This window comes from Dreissena polymorpha, chromosome 1 (assembly GCF_020536995.1).
Source record: "Dreissena polymorpha isolate Duluth1 chromosome 1, UMN_Dpol_1.0, whole genome shotgun sequence".
Lineage (NCBI taxonomy): Eukaryota > Metazoa > Mollusca > Bivalvia > Myida > Dreissenidae > Dreissena > Dreissena polymorpha.
In genome coordinates, this window is record NC_068355.1 from 51,867,815 (window position 1) to 51,888,131 (window position 20,317).

At 35.1% G+C, this 20,317-nt stretch overlaps 1 protein-coding gene across 3 annotated transcripts; it reads right to left on the reverse strand.

The window, feature by feature from the left end:
* Positions 1 to 1,475: 1,475 nt before the first annotated feature.
* LOC127880731 (transmembrane protein 229A-like) lies at positions 1,476 to 14,983 on the reverse strand. Of its 3 annotated transcripts, none has more exons than XM_052428114.1 (3): positions 14,844 to 14,983; positions 10,970 to 11,169; positions 1,476 to 5,217 (listed from the first exon to the last, which is right to left on the reverse strand). In XM_052428114.1, the coding sequence occupies exons 2-3, from the start codon at positions 11,124 to 11,126 to the stop codon at positions 4,865 to 4,867; spliced, it is 510 nt and encodes a 169-aa protein (XP_052284074.1). In that variant the 5' UTR covers positions 11,127 to 11,169; positions 14,844 to 14,983; the 3' UTR covers positions 1,476 to 4,864. The 3 variants fall into 3 exon arrangements, with proteins under 3 accessions (XP_052284074.1, XP_052284059.1, XP_052284067.1); XM_052428099.1 differs by having other exon boundaries at positions 14,758 to 14,968; XM_052428107.1 differs by lacking the exon at positions 14,844 to 14,983 and adding an exon at positions 13,697 to 13,972.
* Positions 14,984 to 20,317: the final 5,334 nt, after the last annotated feature.

Below are 20,317 nucleotides of genomic sequence, written 5' to 3' on the forward strand. Positions count from 1 at the left end.
GTACACTCATTCAACTATAACTGTTTCAATTGTTTAATAAGAAAAAAATAAATAATTAGAAAAACAAAAAGATATGTACTATTCAATAAAAAAAGTCTGCCTCGGTCTTGAATGTTATAAATTATCTTAATTAGTATCTCCGGAACTAGACGTTGTTAAAAATAAACAAGTGAACTCCAGCTGCTGAAGCAGTACTGCATTCTCATTATGAATACATAATAAAGGCCTATATCTGATTTTAAATAAAATTGTGTACGTCTGCCATAAATCTTTCAAAGTTTCGCTAAATAATATCTCCGAAACTATTAACGCAAAAAATCAAAAAGTTTACCCCAGACTTTAGATGCTAATATAACTTTTAAAATTATAATCAAATAATTAAGTGCAATAAAGAAATAATTATGTTTTTAGCAAAGGTATTACTGAAAGTAGTTCGTGACCCCCCTCCCCAGCTTTTTCAGCATCAAACATGGCGTGTTGTCACTGAAAATTGTTGCAGAAACACATATGTCAGAAATCTAGCGTGTATCATTTAAAGTCATTTTTTATTATTAACGATGTGAAATATAGTTCATTTATGCGTCCAATCTTTGTTTATTGTGAGATCTTTGAACGCTGTAGTCTATCAGATTCTTCAGGTCACGTGATTGTCAATATGGCGGCGGTCAATTTATCGATTCTGGGATTGTCTGTAGTAAGTATAGGTAACTCAATATTCATAAAATTTTATGGTTTATACACGTTTAGAGCCTATGGTATTTAGTTTTATTATTTGTTTCGTACTGCAAACTGGTGTGTATAAATTAGATAATAATGTACTAAATCTAGATTGAGAAACTTAAGATTTCTAAACATCGCATTTTGTACATTCAATAACAACCATACTACATTTTGTATGTGTTTAATGTAAATATTCAATTACGTTTTCCTGATATACCTGTCTGCTCATAGTCACAAAATTGTGCGGCGAAAAACTCCTTTTGGATGAAACATTAATCTGGACCCCATTATTCTGATTGTTCTGCAGATATAACATTCAACTGGGCTAAATATGTATGTTGAGACTGATGTTTTATGAATTACTGTATGACATACCACCTGTATGTTGTTTTGGGTTATTTTTTGCCTATTTTTAATTAAATCTTCATGCTTGCTTTTAACGATGTAGATTTTATGTATTTAATAAATACAATCAAAATCACGATTTCTCATTTATTCTTTGCGAGAAGAGGATAGAAAATGAAATTCTGAGAAGAAATCACCACTTAAAAGTTTTAAGTATTAGATACACAGATACTAAACAAAGGGTGGAACATTCTACCGCCTCATTTGCTGACAGTGAACATTTCCTTTAAAATGCTAACCAAGAAAAGTTAAACAACATGTTGTTTTTTATGTACACAATATTCTGGGTGTAAGTGATCTCTGGGGATAAGAAATTTGGTGGGTGGTTCATATGGAAAAGCAAACACTGATTGAATGCTCATATTTATTTTGAAAGTTAATAATTTGAAACTTGTTTCGTTGCTGGCGATACGTTTCTATCAATGAAAGTTTACATCTTATTAATTAAATTTGAGCTTTCCATATAATTTTCTTACAAATTAGAGAGAGAAAAGGCGAGAGAGAGAGAGAGAGAGAGAGAGAGAGAGAGAGAGAGAGAGAGAGAGAGAGAGAGAGAGAGAAGAGAGAGAGAGAGAGAGAGAGAGAGAGAGAAGAGAGAGAGAGAGAGAGAGAGAGAGAGAGAGAGAGAGAGAGAGAGAGAGAGAGAGAGAGAGAGAGACAGAGATAGAGAGACAGAGAGAGAGACAGAGAGAGAGACAGAGAGACAGAGAGAGAGACAGAGAGAGAGAGACAGAGAGAGAGAGAGACAGAGAGAGAGAGAGTTGAAAGCCAGACCAGTCAGCAGGTGACATTTTTTAATAATTCTATAAATCTATGCATTTTAATGTCCAACTTGTAATTAAGGTTTTTAAGCATAAAAAATATTCATTTTTTATCGAAAATGATTTTTTTAAATATAATTCAAGGAGATTTTCACGGATTTTTGCTTTTTACCAACTTGATTTTTACCAACTTAGAGGGGCAAGAAGGAGCAATGTACAGCACTCTGCAATTTTGTTTTATATATTTTCCTTATAAAAGTATATGATTTTACATTCACATATTTACTCATCACAATATATATCTATTGAACATGAAAAATGTACAAATACCAATAACCATGTTAATAGGTGGATTCGATCATAAACTCATAATTGAATTACGAATAGGGAAAATTTTGTCAGCTTACTCAACATTACCTAAATCATCATGCTCATACTACCACTAAATAATTAATTCTTACAGTAATGTACCATCTCTTTAATAAAGTGAAATCAAATAATGCATAATTACGATGTATAACATAAATAATGATGAACTGGTGAAAATATTACATAAATGTAAAATCGGTTATGTGCACTCATATAGCAAATAAACAAAAACAAATCAAAAGGTATATCCTAAGTAATTCTAAATTGTTACCATATGTTTATTGTGCATAATCTACATTGTAATAAGGTATGAAAGACAAACGAAATATTATGAGACCAATGAACTCATATCAATTGATATTGGCACATGCTGCAGTCAAACATAACCAAATACAGAATTTCAAGTTCAATTTTTGCTGAAGAATGAGTTAATTATGCCAACAATCTAGAGACAGACTACGAATGCCATCTCTTGATTTCAATCTGTATTTTTCATACATTTATTTAAGAAAATAAATAATTAACATGTGATATACTGGTACTTAAATATATATAAATCAGCAAAAGCTTTATGACAGACTAAATAGTAGCTCACTAGCGGGTACCGGTAAATATTGATGTAGTAGGGACATGTTCTCTATATGTTTTATTGACGCAACTTAACCCTTTACCACTAAGATACGTATTTTAACACATTTGTCGTCCATTAGAAAGTTAAATTCAAGTTTTAAAGGCTCCATTTCGCACCCTTGGATACTGATGAGCAGCAAACAGCATAAAACCTGAACAGAATTTACACAAATTCAATATACATGCATCATTTGATATGTCTTCCATGCAATACTTTATTCAACCAAAGTTATCCAGACAGCTTAGAATAACAAGTCTTACTGACACTAACAAATTATAACCGAGTACCGTAAATTACTCGTTTGCAGTAAAATGCAGCCGTACCTCACTAATCATACAACACAATGCACAGTTATTACTATTCGATCTGCTCGAGTTCTTGAGAGGAACAAAACTACTGCAGAGTTAATGTTCTTCGATACACTCTAAATTTACAGAGAAAGAGAGAGATGTACTTTATGAATTTTTCTGTGATGTCTTAGTTCCTCTATACAGAATCAACATTTTTATAGCTCAGGTCCAATCAAAGAAGAAAAAGAGCGTTGAAATATGTGGAAATTCATTATCACTTATGGAGTTAATGCCCTTTAAAATAATGGATTTCAGCGAGAATGGTATGAATGAAAGCAGACTCATTTAATTTAATTTGCATGTTGCAAATAGTGAACACAAGTTTTGTTTACATAATTAATACCATAAAACATAGTGCTGTTTAACATCGGTATGTAAATACCAAGTCTACTTTATAAACAATGAGTTGTAGCCCTTTAACATGCAGTTTCACATAATATCTGATTCCAAATACACAGAAGTAAGCTCCCGAGTACTGCTCTAGGATCAGACGCCCAGCACATCAACGCAGTAAACCAGATGACAGTGACTTCCGGTTTGGTCACGTGGTTAAGCTCACGTGGAAAGCGAGGAACGTCCGAACCACACAGTGCTACATATTTTGTGTTGGGTCAATAAATTCCAAATTAAGACAAAAATGAGACCAAATGCAAAAGAAATTCTAAAACAAACAGTTCGAAGTAATACATTCGTGTTTTATTTCGCGGAAATTTGTATTAACAAGTTACTTTTCTGTACCGTTATGAAACAATAAGGCAACTTATTCGGATGAGACAATGCTTAGTTGATAATCTAAATGATGTCGAAGGCTGGATAAAAAATTGTGTCATTTAAAATGTGTGTCTTAAAAACAATACTCCTGTTCTGATAACAGGAATTTAACTTTCCGATGTACCAGTAGGCCGAGTAGGTAAGATTCACTTTCAAGCAATTACTGGCGCACACGCTTAAAAACTCGAAAACTCGAAGATATTTTTTACTTTTTCGTTGTAGTTTCGGGTGGACATAACAATCAAACAACGGCGCGTTATCACTGATATATTTATTGAGAAAACTGAACATTAAATATTTCAACCGTTCGGTTTTTATTTTATTTAGACAATTATTACGTCACTCAAAAGAACTAGCGTGAAAAACGTTAGGTCACTCATTTCGTGATTTGCATTGCTGATTACTGTTGCATATTATGCAAGAATAATGCTACTCTATATCGGTCGTTGATCAATTTCACTTTATATATCACTTCCATTAAGTATCTTGGTGTGATCGAATTCGAAAATGGAACAAAAAGCTACCCTCATACTAAATCGATCACGCTGGAGACAATGTTTTTTTCAGGTAGGCAATGGTGTGACGTCAAATAGAAAATGGATAAAATAGCGTTTACCTTTTGTTTGGCAATGACACAGTGATGTACTAACTGTAATTTAAAATCGTGTGGCATCACTTAGTAAAAAAAAAACAAGCGGAGTGTATGTGTTCGCCTTCTTACGGCGTTATCTTTGATTTTTAGGCGAGTGTGAGGTCACCGACATATGGAAAAAAATATAACGTTTACATTTGTTCTGTTATTATCACCGTTACGTTTGATGACGTCATCGCTGTTATCAACACTCATGTGAGGTCACTCAGTCTAGCTTATGCAGCAAGTCTTCCTTATGCACCTCCGTGGTGACGCGCAGTGAGAGCAGGAAGTGCGACAGGATGTCCTGGTAGACGCAAAGCAGAGTCCATGCGGGCGCGTAAACCAGCGTCACGAGACCCATGACGTTGAGCGGGTAGTGGCTGTAGTCCCAAGAGCACGCGTCGAACTGACGGAGAACGAGACCGAAAATGAACTCCCACGTGTAGAGGATGAGTAGATAGAGCGGTAACCGGAAATACCAGCGGATGCCGTGTCGGAGGTGTAAGAACACGTAGACGCGCTCCACGAAGAAGCTGCAGCTTCCGTAGATAAAGAACGAGAAGATCGTCGAATAACCTAGAACCAGAGAACCTTTGTTAGTACCGGAAGTGTAATGAGCGTTTATATACCGGTATAACTTGCCTTTATATTTGCGGTTTCTCACAAATATACGCTGCGTGGTTACCTTATTGTGTCATGCATGTTATTTGTGCACTAGATATTCAAATGTCGCTAAGGCCGCTTAATTATATGGGTTAGTTCGAATAGATTGACCGCGTTGGCGTGAAACAAAAGTTTTAATCGTGGTTAAAATCCAATAAACAAACACAACTTTACGGATAGTTCGAGGGCCCATTGTAACGCTATTATTTGTACCATTCAATTTCAATTTTTAAACGGTTTGCAGAACATTCAGTATAATTTTTGTTCGACCATGGTCGTTGAATTGAGCGCGTTTACAGAGAAATATAAACGTTGAACTTTATTCTATTGATGATATACCGAATCCATTAGAAATGCAACCTTCAATTTTTAACTGAACAACACTTTATGCTACATACATGCACGCAATATAGCCGCAAGTTTCTCAATAAACCACAATTTCCCGTAAACTTGTTTAGCGCTATTCAAATATTCATTATATGTGCACTGACTTGTTAAACCAATTGAAACACACCATGCATGCAAAAACACACTTTATTCAAAAGTAACTTCATTGATGGAGAGTATAAATATGTAGTTGAGTAACCATTCTCCTCTAGTTACCTTACATAGTCAGATATCGCACGTACATTATTAATGTTCTTTGCCTCCGCTATTATTATCACAACGATTTTGTGTAGGCTATCAATTATTTACCATTTCTAGCAATTTAGTATGTTACTGATGGGAAAAACTGCAAGTACATGATTTATGGTCGTTATGGCAAGGTGTTTCCATAATCACATCTTCTACCGTATTTGGTTTCGGCTAATACCATTTGCCGAGTATATATTAGTTGTCACAGACCTTTTATCTGTATTCACAAATCCGACAAGGAAAAACTTCGCTCAGTTTGTTCTTGAGAGATTTGTATGGGATACATTTCTCTAGCTGAAAACCATGCGCCGTTATATGTGTCTTACCCTCTTCGATAAAATATACTGCTCAAAATCTGCTAAGGATCACTTTTGATAGCATATGTAATTTGAAGTAGACCCCTAGCTTGATTTAGCCAGCGTCACGCATCAATGATAAATCAATACATAGAAATAAAATCAAAAACACATTCTACTATCAAAACCTGCAAAATAACAATTTAAATAAAGTAAAATTAAATTGAAGATAATGTGAATATAAAAAGTGACCATTAGCAAATGTTTAGTAGCATATATTGAAAGCGAATTAAATGCAGCGGTATTGGTATCGTATTTTATTGCATATTAAATGCGCGTTTAATAGACCGCCGCACGCCAAATACATACGGTACCAATAGTGATGCGTATAATGCGCATTTGATACACTTTTCAGAGCAGGGTTAATAGTGACAATCCAAGCAATCTTCATTCAGGAATTTAACGATAAAACATACTAAGCACAAAACTGACGGAATTTACAATTGGAAGAAATGTTATTTTATATATTACCAAAGGAGCTGCGCGAATACGGTCATGACAAATGTAAAGATCCGTGCCCATGGGAAATAGAAAGCAATATCCGCATGCATCTTATTTATTGGCCCGCATGGACCATGTAAGCACAATGAGGCTATATCGACTTGCGTTAACAGAAGAAAGCTGTATCACCACAAAAACACCTTACCGAGTGTTTAAATATTCATTTTCCAAGCAATATAACAACAGAGGACCCAACTGTCTGAGAAAACATATTCGCTACACCACTGCATGTACTGAGAAAGATCGGATCTAGAGAAAATGTCACAACGTGCGTTTTTATAAACAAGTGTTGGCAGATGGAGATATGAGCCAGGCAACAAACATATCCTGAAGTCTATATCACAGACACTAAAAAGAAATAATAATTTCTGTACGGACGTATCCAGATTTTGTAATAATATAACGGAACCTATTTTTCATGAGATAATTAACGTAACATATTTATAAAATAAACACTGGTTTAAGGTGGATTTCGCAGGCTTGTCAAGAGCAACGCTGACCGCGGATGGCAAAATACCTCGTTTTACTTTACACAGCTCATATTAAACCCAAACATGAGCAGCTAAATATGACTAGACAATAGTGAATACTGTCAAGTTTGCACAATTAAAATACATGCAATAATGGGCATTTAGTTGTGTACATCTGGTTTTAATCAATATGCTGGTACATGCTTTCTTACAAAATAGTAATATTTTGCATCAAGACATGATTCCAGACTACCAGTCCAAAAGTTGGAATCTAACGAATATAACGCAGAAAGGTGTTATGTATCAATGGAAAACTGTGAAAGAATAATACAATTTAGAAACATCAATCAACATGCATGACTTTGACGTAATTGATAAAGTTGTCATTTAAACACAACCATATTATGCAATCAAGTGTACTTATAAAACTTCAAGGGCCAGACAAATTAAACGGCCATAGACTAGAAGCAACCTTTTTTCGACTTAAACAACTATGTCAAAAAGCCTACTTGCAACACCGCTAATAATCCGTCTTAAATCGATGTTTTTTTATCAAATGTAAATTCAGCAATTGGATCAATTTGTAATTTCAACTGTGGACTCAGTTCATAATATAATTGCTTTTCAGTTGAAAGTAGAAACACCAACCACTAAGTCAAATGGTGTTATTATAGAAGTTTTAAAAACTTTAATGTTGAAAAGTTTAACTTTGACCTTGAAAATAGGTTTTAAAATGTAGTATGAATCATAAAACAGATGTAAATTGTATGTATGACCGTTTTAGTTCCACTTTTCTAAACGTTGCAAATAAGCATGCGCCTATAAAAAAGAGAAAGAAATTTCCAAACCATGCCCCATTTATGAACAAAGAGCTAAAATAGCTATATATAAAAAAGAATGCTTCAAAATAAATATAATACAGATAAAAATACTAAAACATGGAAAGCTTTCAGGACACAGCGCAATCTGGTAACTAAACTTCGTAGAAAATCGGTAAACACTTACTTTATTGAAAGGTGCACGGGTGGGGCTTAATCAAAAGACTTTTGGCCAACTATCAAACCTTTTTTAACAAACAAATGGTCATGTTTTCAAAAAGATTAAGTATTAATGAGAATAATACTCTTATAAATAATCAGCAGGAAATATGTAGTACATTTAACAACTTTTTTGTTGATGTTGCGAAGGACATTGGTAAAAATTCTATTCCAGTTGATGCAAATCACCCAAGTATTGTCAAGATAGGACAACATAGAAATATAGTGCCAGATCTAACCTTTCATTCTATTGAGGAATCCTTTGTTGACAAACAAATCAATAAACTATGTGTTAAAAAAGCAACATGTTATGATGGACTTTCATCTAAATTGGTCAAACTAGCTAAGCCAACCTATTGTCAGACCACTAACAAATATTATTAATACATCTTTTGAAATGTCATCTTTTTCCGATAGTCTTACAACTGCACAAGTAACTCCAGTACATAAAAAGAACTGCACTGTTGACAAAGGTAACTATAAACCTGTGAGTATCCTACCAGTTATCTCTAAAAAAAAATGAAAGAGCAATAAATGAACAACTATCAGATTTTTTCTCCTCCCACTCTAATAGTTACCTATCAGCTTTTAGACCAGGCTACGGATGCCAGAGCACTATACTTAAAATAATTGAAGACCGGAAACTTGCATGTGACCAAACAAATTTGTTGCTGCAGTTTTAATGGATTTATCTAAGGCGTTCGATTGTCTGCCACACGATTTACTTCTACTCTAATTGAAATTTTATGGTCTATCTGAATGTGCTTTAAACTTAATACATAGCTACTTAAGCAACAGAAAGCAATGTGTCAAAATAGGTCCTCTAACTAGTGATTTTAAAGAAATATATAAGGGTGTACCACAGGGCTCCATATTAGGACCTGTCCTTTTCAACATCTTCATCAATGACATTTTTCATTTTGTAGATAATAGTAGTGTGTACAACTATGCAGACGATAACACACTGTCTCATGCGAATTCTGATATCAAAAATGTGGTAAAGACACTAGAAGAAGATAGCATGCCTCTTATAAATTGGTTTCTGAACAACCAAATGAAAGCTTATTCTTATAAGTTCCAGGCAATTGCAATTGGCAATAAAACCAAAAAAGGAAACATAACATTGAACCTTGATGATATCAAAATTCATTGTGATGATAGTGTGGTACTCCTCGGCGTCACTATCGATTTCAAACTCAAATTTGATATACATGTTTCAAATATTTGTAAAAAGGCTTCAAGACAACTTAATGTCCTAAAAAGAATTGGTCAATATCTATGTAGATTAGGAAAATTACGCATATATCATTCTTTCATCTTGTCAAATTTAAATTACTGCCCTCTTACTTGGCACTTTTGTGGGGAGGTTAATACCAAAAAGATTGAAAAGATACAGGAAAGGGCTCTGCGTTTCATTTACAGTGATTACAATTCTGACTATCAAATCCTTTTATCTCGTTCTAAAATGCCCTCCCTTAACATAAGAAGAATAAGGACAATGGCACTTGAAGCCTTTAAGATTATAAATAAACAAGGACCAACATACTTACATGATCTTCTTAATACGAAAAAACAAAATTACTCTTTTAGGTAAACATGAACAGCTAAAATACCACAGTGGAGAACCACTGGTTATGGAACTAACTCCTTCCGCTCCTATGCTGCCAAACTATGGAATAAGCTCAACACTTGATGGATGAAAGCAATTGCATTTAGTTTAAAAGCCTGATAAGCTCATGGAGTGGAGAGAGTTGTACCTGCACTTTTTGTTTAAAAAAATGCTTAGTTACAGTTCATTCACCCTGCTAATATAATTATATATTATCAGTATCTGAGTTGTTCTGCTTTGCTTTTTACACATCCATTGTTAATCTGCTAGATTAGTTCATTCTCCCTTAATTTTTTGTTTTGTTTTTATGCTTTGTCTTTTATTTTTGCATTTTATTTTTATTTTTATGCAGGGGCTGGATCCCCGCTGTCTCCTGTGCATGTATGCCAGTGATGATATGTACACACACTCACATTATACCTAAGGTGAGTCTGTGTATATATCCTATGTATTTATGTATGTGCTTTGTGAAGTAGCTGCTGATCAGTTCCTCACAGATCTGATCTGAGGGGATAGCACTTTTCTTTTTTAATCCATTTTGTATCTGACGCACCTTTGTGCCCTTATTTCTCTTTCAGTTTTTAACCCTCTTTCTTTTAATGCAGCTTTTAAACATCTCTAAGTCAAGATCAGCAGGTACAACACACATTTTGTATCGTACAATGTATTTATGTTATTTGTTTTAAACTACCTTAGATATTTCATTTAAGTATATGATACTATGATGTTTTAAAGTTATTTATTTATTCTCACTGAATCTCGCATATGCTTGTTTAATTGTTACATGTAATGTTGTTATGCTATGTCGGTAAATAGCTTTACATAGCTAATGTTATATTGTTCATATATGCACCGACTTAAAATATATATGTATTGTATTGTATTGTATTGTATTGTAGAAATCATAGCATATGATTGCGTCTAATTGTAAAGAATCTTAAATTTAATATTTCTGGCGAATACTGAACCGGCAAGCTAACGTATTTAACAGTTGTAACTTCGAACAAGATGTGATGTTTACCAAAAAGTGACGTTGGCGTACTACTACTTATTCACCTTTCAAAGACGAATTTCCCTCTGGCGTGAATATAAAGTCGAAAAGAGCAGTGAACACGATTTCATCGAGAAGCCCGTGCATTCCATACAGGTAGAAGCGTAGCCAGGCCGGCAGAGGACGCGATACGAACCCAACTTCCTTTCCTTTTGGTGCCATTTTTCTACTTCCGCCACGTGGTCGTTTATTGTGGTGGAGCGTTCTGAAGAAAAAAAAGATTATGACTTCAGTGTACTCTTGTTGATCGTTTGTTCGTCCTGAACAATTTCATCCAGATCTACCCAAATCTACTTTGCATCGACAGTTGCAGATTTGCAAATCGGAACAAGTATGTTTTAATAAAATGATTAAAAAGTAATAAATCAGGAATATACTTTTCTTCGGATCTCCATTTTTCATCTTCTAAGCAAGATATATGTTTGAGTGTTTCTATCGTTGAGGCAGAAAAAACAAGAAACCGTCGGAGACGGGTGATGCTCCCCAAAGTTTTTTTGGTCATAATATTGCACTATATATTCAGATAAAAGGAAACGTCTTGAGGGCACAGTAGTTGGGGGACAAGAATTTTTTATAGAAAATTTCAAAGGGCCATAACTCTGTGAAAAAATCATCCGACCAGAACTGATAATATGCACATCTGCTCTTGGTAGTGAAGCTTCCCATAAAATTTCATTGAATTCCGGTCATTAGTTGCTGAGAAATAGCCCGAATAAGAATAAGTATGTACGGTTAATGGAAAATTTCAAAGGGCCATAACTCTGTGAAAAACCATCCGACCAGAACCCGCTTATAATATGCACATCTCTTGGTAGTGAAGCTTCCCATAAAGTTTCATTGAATTCCGGTCATTAGTTGCTGAGAAATAGCCCGCACAAGAATTGCACTTTATGTACAGTTAATGGAAAATTTCAAAGGGCCATAACTCTGTGAAAAATCACACGACCAGAACCCGCTGATAAAATGCACATCTCCTCTTGGTAGTGAAGCTTCCCATAAAGTTTCATTGAATTCCGGTCATTAGTTGCTGAGAAATAGCCCGGACAAGAATTGCACTATATGAACAGCTAATGGAAAATTTCAAAGGGCCATAACTCTGTGAAAAACCATCCGACCAGAACCCGCTTATAATATGCACATCTCTTGGTAGTGAAGCTTCCCATAAAGTTTCATTGAATTCCGGTCATTAGTTGCTGAGAAATAGCCTGCACAAGAATTGCACTTTATGTACAGTTAATGGAAAATTTCAAAGGGCCATAACTCTGTGAAAAATCATCCGACCAGAACCCACTGATAATATGCACATCTCCTCTTGGTAGTGAAGCTTCCCATAAAGTTTAATTGAATTCCGGTCATTAGTTGCTGAGATATAGTCCGGACAAAATTTTTGCACGGACGGACACACGGACGGACAGACGAAGCGGCGACTATATGCATAATAAAACTTTTATCACTTAAACCGCCAATTTAATGAGGTCAACGTGCAATCGTCTGCATTAAAGCAGTACTTAATTGAGCGTATTGAGCCACAGGTGGTTAGCGTGTGGCTATGATATTTATTAGTGAAAACATCATTTTGAATGATAAATAATCATATTATAACGAAATATCAACTTTTCTGTAATAAAAAAATTCACTACCAAATATTGTATACATTTGATAAGAGATTTTTTTTCAGAAAAGTTGATTTTTCGTTATAAATTGAAATTATTTAGCATACAAAATGATGTTTTCACTAATTAATATCATAGCCACACACTAACCACCTGTGAATTGAGCTTACCATGTATGAATTTATATTACTTTTAAGAAAACAGTGTGTTCTTCACCCAGGCTGTGAAAGTAAACGATTAATAAAACGTGTTTTCGATTTCTGTTATCGTTTCGAGCATATGGACAAATACACACCATCGATTTATACAGACCAACCTGCCGATAAAGAACATACCACATGTACCCTGACTTCGTCAATATTTATGTGCGCACTCGAGTCGAGGTTAGGAAACGTAACCAATACAAACATAAAAGAAAGAAGTTTGATATCCACTATGGGAAGAGGAATTGTGTCGACTAAACACCAATGAAAAGGCTTTTGAAGCATATATTGTTATGAGAAACCCAGCGCTGTATACAGTATACCGATCGAGGAATCCATCATTGATGTTTGTATGATTTGAAAGAACAGAAACAACAAGATGTTTGGTTCAAGCAATGAAATGCTTGTCCCGTAAGTGCATTTTAAAAAGGCCGTGATTACACATATTAATTCACAAATGTATATATGATGTTTATATACTTTCATTAGCGGCGCTAATTTATTTAGATCTACGTAATTATTATGGCCCATTTAAATGTTAACAAAGTGTATGCTTATTGGTAAATAACTAATTTTACTTTATGTACAGTAAGCCGCTTTTAGCGCCATTGAGAAATGTTTAACGATCACATACAGGTAGATACAAACTTATTTTGGAGTTGTGAGCTTTGTAAATCAAAAACTGAAGGCGTTCAATCGTGGCATATGATTACATTCTATGTAAAAGGCAATAATTATTATAATAACTTGTTTAAGCAATCACAATGCAAACGTAATAAGGTAGAAAGACTAACGAACGATCGCCTCGCCCGGCTCGCCGTCCTTATCACAAGTGTATTCTACACATGTTCTTAAATATAAAATACTTTCAGCAATATATCTTTCAATGTTTAAATTGTTTTGTTAAAAGAAATACCTTTTCGATGTTAATCCTCGTATTAATTTCCACAGAAAAAGGAAAGTGTATTCGACGACCACCGTCGAGAGCAATACTTATTTGGCTATGATTTAAATTTGATAAATGATAAATTTCCGCTACCACTTCGAATATTTTTAACACGGAACAAATTATTGGCGATCTTAATCGAGATACAAGAAATGCAAGATATATGTGAATGAATGCTCAAGGTCTTTAACGCGTAACTTGAATTAGCTTATTACGCGCGTTCTGCAAAGTCTCTCAACTGACAAGTGCCCTGTTCCTGATACCTCAAGATCAATAACATTTGGCTTTGTTCTGTTTCTAGGGTGTGTGTTTTCGTGTAAATGATAGTCAATTATCGTATAAATAATCAATGCACTAGTATTCCCTATCGAGAACTTACACTACTTCACATGTTTTTTAATGAAATTATCTGTTATGTATTTGATGTATGTGATGATCATCCTGGACGTATGGTTTAAAGGGGCCTTTTCACGGTTTGTTAAATTGACCAAATTTAAAGAAGTTGATTCAGATTCGCAAATTTTCGTTTGAGTTATCATATTTGTGATGAAACAGTAATACTGGACATTTACCATGCTCTAAAATCGCCATTATATGCATCTTTTGACGATTTAAAAACCTGAAAATTATAAAGCGTTGCAACGCGAAACGATTGAATAATTTGGAGTGTTCTGCTGTCGTTATATTTTGTGAAACTACGAGGATTGCTTATATAAACTATAAAATACATCCGTGCTCGTATGGTCGAGTAGTCTACATGGTAAACTTTTACTCCAGGACTCCAGGGGTCAGTGGTTCGAGCCCTGTTAGGGTTACTTTTTTCGTTAAAAAAATAATTGTATTCTTGTTTTATTACTGGAGCTTTTTAGATCCAATGTTTACATTTATTAATATAAAGCATTTAATGACAAACTTCAATACATGCCAAAATCTGTGAAAAGGTCCCTTTAAAGTGACATCTGAACTCGATAGAATACCGGTAAGCGCATTTTATAATTAATGGTGCTCGAAGTATTAACGAGGAACTATACCTTGTGTTGACAAACGTATTATTTCCTCTGATCTTTAGACGATTCTGATTGAAGTTAACACATATATTCCATAATGCAATAATTACCCTCCAAATCTGTTTGAAGTTATACTGTCAAATTCGTTTGTTTTATGTACCCGTACGCGATCTCGTGTCCGTATCAGTTTAGTTAAAAGCACGTGTGTGGCCCGAAGTTAACACGGATTATAATGACTATGTATACAATCGCTGTAAATCAAGCGATAAATGTACATAACGCCTTAACATTAAACCGTTAAACGGACAGATTGTCGATTAAGTGGACACTGTCCTGGATTAGGGTCAATATCAAATTTATTTACTTGACAAAGCTGCTTTTCCGTTTTTCAGCAACCAATTCCCCGTTTTGAATCACACGTTCAAAAATTGTCAATTTTAGTAAATGTGTACTGAATAAATATTATCCCTTAAATCGTAAAATGCAATCTCATGTTTTTAGCAAGAACAATTAAATCATTTGACAACTTTTGGACGGAAGCCTGTTAGTTTTTTCTTTCGTCTACCTCTTATATTCAGGATGTCTCCGTTTGAATCCGACCATAAACAGTGTATTACATTTATCAATAGCAAATACATGTCAACATACTTTCGCTTCCGACTTTCTAAATGTTCAACAAAGTTAAGAAAATGTAATAATGTTGATCAAATGAAGCGAAATTACAAAGGTGTCAATGTTACACAAAATAAAACAATATTTCCAAAATTAAAGTGATATTGTGGACATTTTTACTGTTGAATTGAGCTGAAAAGAATAAACAGTTAACAGGTCAAAAGAATTAGTTAACATGTGGTGACTGAACAATTATCTACAACTCATCTTGCTACCAGTTGTTTATAAAAAAATATTATTTTTGATATTTTACATGACTTATTCAGTCCTCTAAGCCGAAATGATCCGTAAAACAAAACTGTGTCTTTGTGTCGTATGAACGAATCTGAATGAAAACTACACTTAGACACACATCGTACATCGAATCATTTCTCTCGTCAGTTGTCAAAACGAAAGTATGGTTGATATTCAAATGGTTTATTTTTCTCTTTCCGGGATATTGTTTTAGTATGATGATGCTGCATTAACAAATATACAAGTGTATATGAAGTGAAAACACCAAAATTAACAACGGTTGCGAAAGTCACCTATATACTTTTAGATGATACAGGTAAAATAGCAAGATGGGTTGTAGATATTTGGTCAGTCACCACATGTTAACTAATTCGTTTGACCTGTTAATTCTTTTCAGCTCAATTCAACAGTGAACAATGTCCATAATATCACTTTAACGTTTTTAATTTAAGGTTAATTCACAAAAATAACAATATACATTGACCGATACGGCATAACAATGTATGAGTTATATATCAGTTCTAACTGAAATTTGATCTTTTTAGCTCACCTGAGCACAATGTTCCCATGGTGAGCTTTTTTTATCGCCTTTTGTTCGTTGTGCGTCGTCAACATTTGCCTTGTTAACACTCTAGAGACCACCTTTATTGTCCAATCTTCATGAAATTTGGTCCGAACATTGGTCTCAATAATATCTTGGATGCGATCGAAAATGGTTACGCTTGCTTGACAAACATGGATGCCAAGGGGCGGTGTATTTCCTTATATGGCAATATATGGCTATTGTAAAACCCTGTATACACTCTAGAGGCCATATTTATTTTCCGATCTTCATGAAACTTGGTCAGAAGATTTGTCCCATCGATATCTTGAATGAGTTCGAAAATGGTTTCGGTTGCTTTAAAAACATGGCCACCAGGGGGCAGGGCATTTTCCCTTATATGGCTATATATGGCTTTAGTAAAACCTTGTCAACACTCTAGAGGCCACATTAATAGTCCAATCTTCATGAAATTTTGTCAGAAGATTGGTCCAATTGATATCTTTGATTATTTCGAAAATGTTTACGTTTACTTTAAAAACATGGCTGCCAGGGGGCAGGCCATTCTTCCTTATATGGCTATGTATGGCTATAGTAAAATCGTGTTAACACTCTAGGGACCACATTTATTGTCCGATCTTCATGAAACTTGGTCAGAAGATTTATCCCAATGATTTCTTGGACGAGTTCACAAATGATGCCGGTTGGTTGAAAAACATGGCCACCAGAGGGCGGGGCATTTTTCCTTATATATCATAGTAAAACCTTGTTAAAACTCTAGAGGCCATACATATCGTCCGATCATCATGAAACTTGGTCAGAAGATTTGTCCCAATAATTTCTTGGACATGATCGAAAATGGTTCCAGTTGGTTGAAAAACATGGCCACCAGGGGGGCGGGTCATTTTTCCATGTATGGACTTATGAATCTTCATGAAACTTTGTAAGAATATTAATTAATTTGTTTGAATGATATTTTGGATGTGTATGAAAAAGGTTCTGGTCTGTTGAAAAAACGTGGCTGCCAGGGTGTTCACTAGTCATGAAAGTTGGTAAAAACATTTTGTTTTAATGACATCTTGGGCTGCACAGAACAGGTAAGTTCCTTTGAATCTCAGGTGAGCGACTTTGGGACTTAAAGGCCCTCTTGTTTCTATATGTGTATCAATTGTACTGAATACAAACACAGAAACGACTATAATTTCCAAATGTTGACAAACACGTTTGTTAACATATCTTAGAATGTCTCATTGCAGAAATGTATCAGCTACTAAGTCAGTGACACTTTGTTTGTTATGCAGGATTTTGAAGATATCTGAAACAAGAAATATCTTAAAACTAGAAGGCAAAGATGGCCCTAGTTCGCTCACCCTTTTTTACAAGGCCTTGTTCATTGCTTTGTTGAAAATTCAGTACTCTAGAGCATATTAGATTGGTTCTCTGCTGTTCACATTTGAAGTGTGAGCATATGATTAATTCTGATTGAGTACTGTCAATGTGCATGTTTTTTTTGCATGCAAACATTGGCAAGTAATGCTTATTCTACATGTGTTTACAAGGTTTTTGTAAGATTTGGACCTCGTGACAAAGATTTTGACCTCACATGACCCAATAACAAACTTTGCCTAGATATCATCAAGAAAAACATCCTGGTCAAGTATCATCATTATTATTGGACCAAAACTATGGCCTCTAGTGTGTTTACAAGGTTTTTGTAAGATTAGACCCCATGACCTAGATTTTGTCCCCATATTACAAAATGTCAAACTTGACCTAGATATTGTTCAGACAAACATCCCGGTCAAGTTTCATCATTATTGAACCAAAACTCTGGCGTATGGAGTGTTTACGAGGTTTTTGTAAGATTTGACCTGGTGACCTATGTTTTGACCCCTCATGACCAAACATCAAGTTTTGCTTACAGAAATAAATATTATGACCAAGATTCATAAAATATGAAACAAAATTGTGACCTCTAGAGTGTTTACAAGGATTTTGTATTATATCATGAAATTTTTGACAATCTAATGGCATTTATTATGCCATTTTGCTCATTATCAAACTTGACTGAGATCTTGTGGTCATAGCTTCTCAGCAACTTTGATAAAGAATGCTTGAGAAATGTGAATGCTAAAGTGTTTACAAGCCAAATGTGGGCAGACGGATGACGGACAAAAACAGATCCTCAAACCTCACCTGAGCAATCAGGTGAGCTAAAGTGTTTTTTAAAAGGCCTTGTCCATATACACATGCATACCAAATATGAAGGTTACATCTGAAACGACGTAGAAGTTATGAGCATTTTTTGAAACCTAAACGCAAACGTGTGATGGACAGACAGACAGAGGGACAGTGCGAGCACTATAAGCCCTCTTTGAGGGCATAAAAACGTGACTTCTAGAGTGTTCACAAGGTTTCTCTATAGTCATTTAGAGACTGCCCCACCCCCCTGGCAGCCATGTTTTAAGACTGGTCTGGACCATTTTCGAACTCATCTGAGATATAAATATAAAAATACCAAGTTTCATGATGATTGGGCAAAAATGTGACTTCTAGAGTGTTCACAAGCTTTTTTTACTATTTAAATATAAGGAAAATGCGCCCCCCCCCCCCTCCCTGGAAGCCACGTTTTTCAACAGACCGGAACCATTTTCAAACTCAACTCTCATATCTAGAAAACAAAGGTTCTGACCAAATATCATTGTGACTTCTACACTGTTCACAAGGTTTCTCTATAGCCATATAAGGAAACTGCCCCCCCCCCACTGGCCGCCATGTTTTGCAACGGACCAGAACCACTTTTGAACTCAACCAACATATCATTGAGACAAACATTTTGACAAAGTTACATTAAGATACGACATGAAATATGACTTCTCCAGTGTTTACAAGGTTTTTCTTTTTTGACCTAGTTTTTGACCTAGTTTCAAACTTGATCAAGGTATCATTGGGAAAAATCTTCTGACCAATTTTCATGAAGATCGAACAAGAAATGTGCCCTCTAGAGTGTTAACAATGTGTCTCTATAGCCAAATAAGGAAAACTGCAACGCCCACTGGCGGCCATGTTTTTCAACAAACTGGAACCACTTTTGAACTCAACCAACATATCATTAAGACAATCATTTTGACAAAGTTACACGAAGATTGGGCATGAAATGTGACTTCTACAGTGTTTACAAGGTTTTTCTTTTTTTTACCTAGTGACCTAGTTTCTGACCCAGCATGACCCAGCTTCGAGCTCAATCCAGGTATCATTTGGACGAATCTTCTGCCCAAGGTTCATGAAGATTGGACAAGAAATGTGGCCTCCAGAGTGTTTACAAGGTTTCTCTATAGCCAAATAAGGAAAACTGCTACGCCCACTGGAGGTCATGTTTTTCAACGGACCGGAACCACTTTTGAACTCAACCAACATATCATCAAGACAAACATTTTGACAAAGTAACATGAAGATTGGGCATGAAATGTGACTTCTACAGTGTTTACAAGGTTGTTTTTTGTTGTTGACCTAGTTTTTGACCCGGCATGACCCAGTTTCGAACTTGACCGAGGTATCATTGGGACAAAGCTTCTGACAAAGTTTCATGAAGTTCGGACAAGAAATGTGACCTCTAGAGTGTTAAGAAGGTTTATCTATAGCCAAATAAGGAAAAGTGCCCTCTCCCCCACACAGGCACCCATGTTTTTCAACGGACCAGAACTACTTTCGAACTCAATCAACATATCATTAAGACAAACATTTTGAAAAAGTTACATGAAGATTAGGCATAAAATGTGACTTCTGCAGTTTTTACAAGGTTTTTCTTTTTTGACCTAGTGACCTAGTTTTTTACCCGGCATGACCTAGTTTTGAACTCGACCGTGGTATCATTGGGACAAAGCTTTTGACAAGTTTCATGAAGATTGGACAAGAAATGTGGCCTCTAGAGTGTTTACGAACAAATATGGACAGACGGACAGACGACGGACAAAGACCGATCACAAAAGCTCACCTGCGCAATCAGGTGAGCTAAAAAGATATACGGCGTTGATTGTGGTCGGTGTTTATGAACGATAAAAAGTTATTTCTATGAGATCAAAAATAGTGAATGCCCTTTTTCTGCGCAATTCTTAGCTGCATCAGACGCAAATCAAT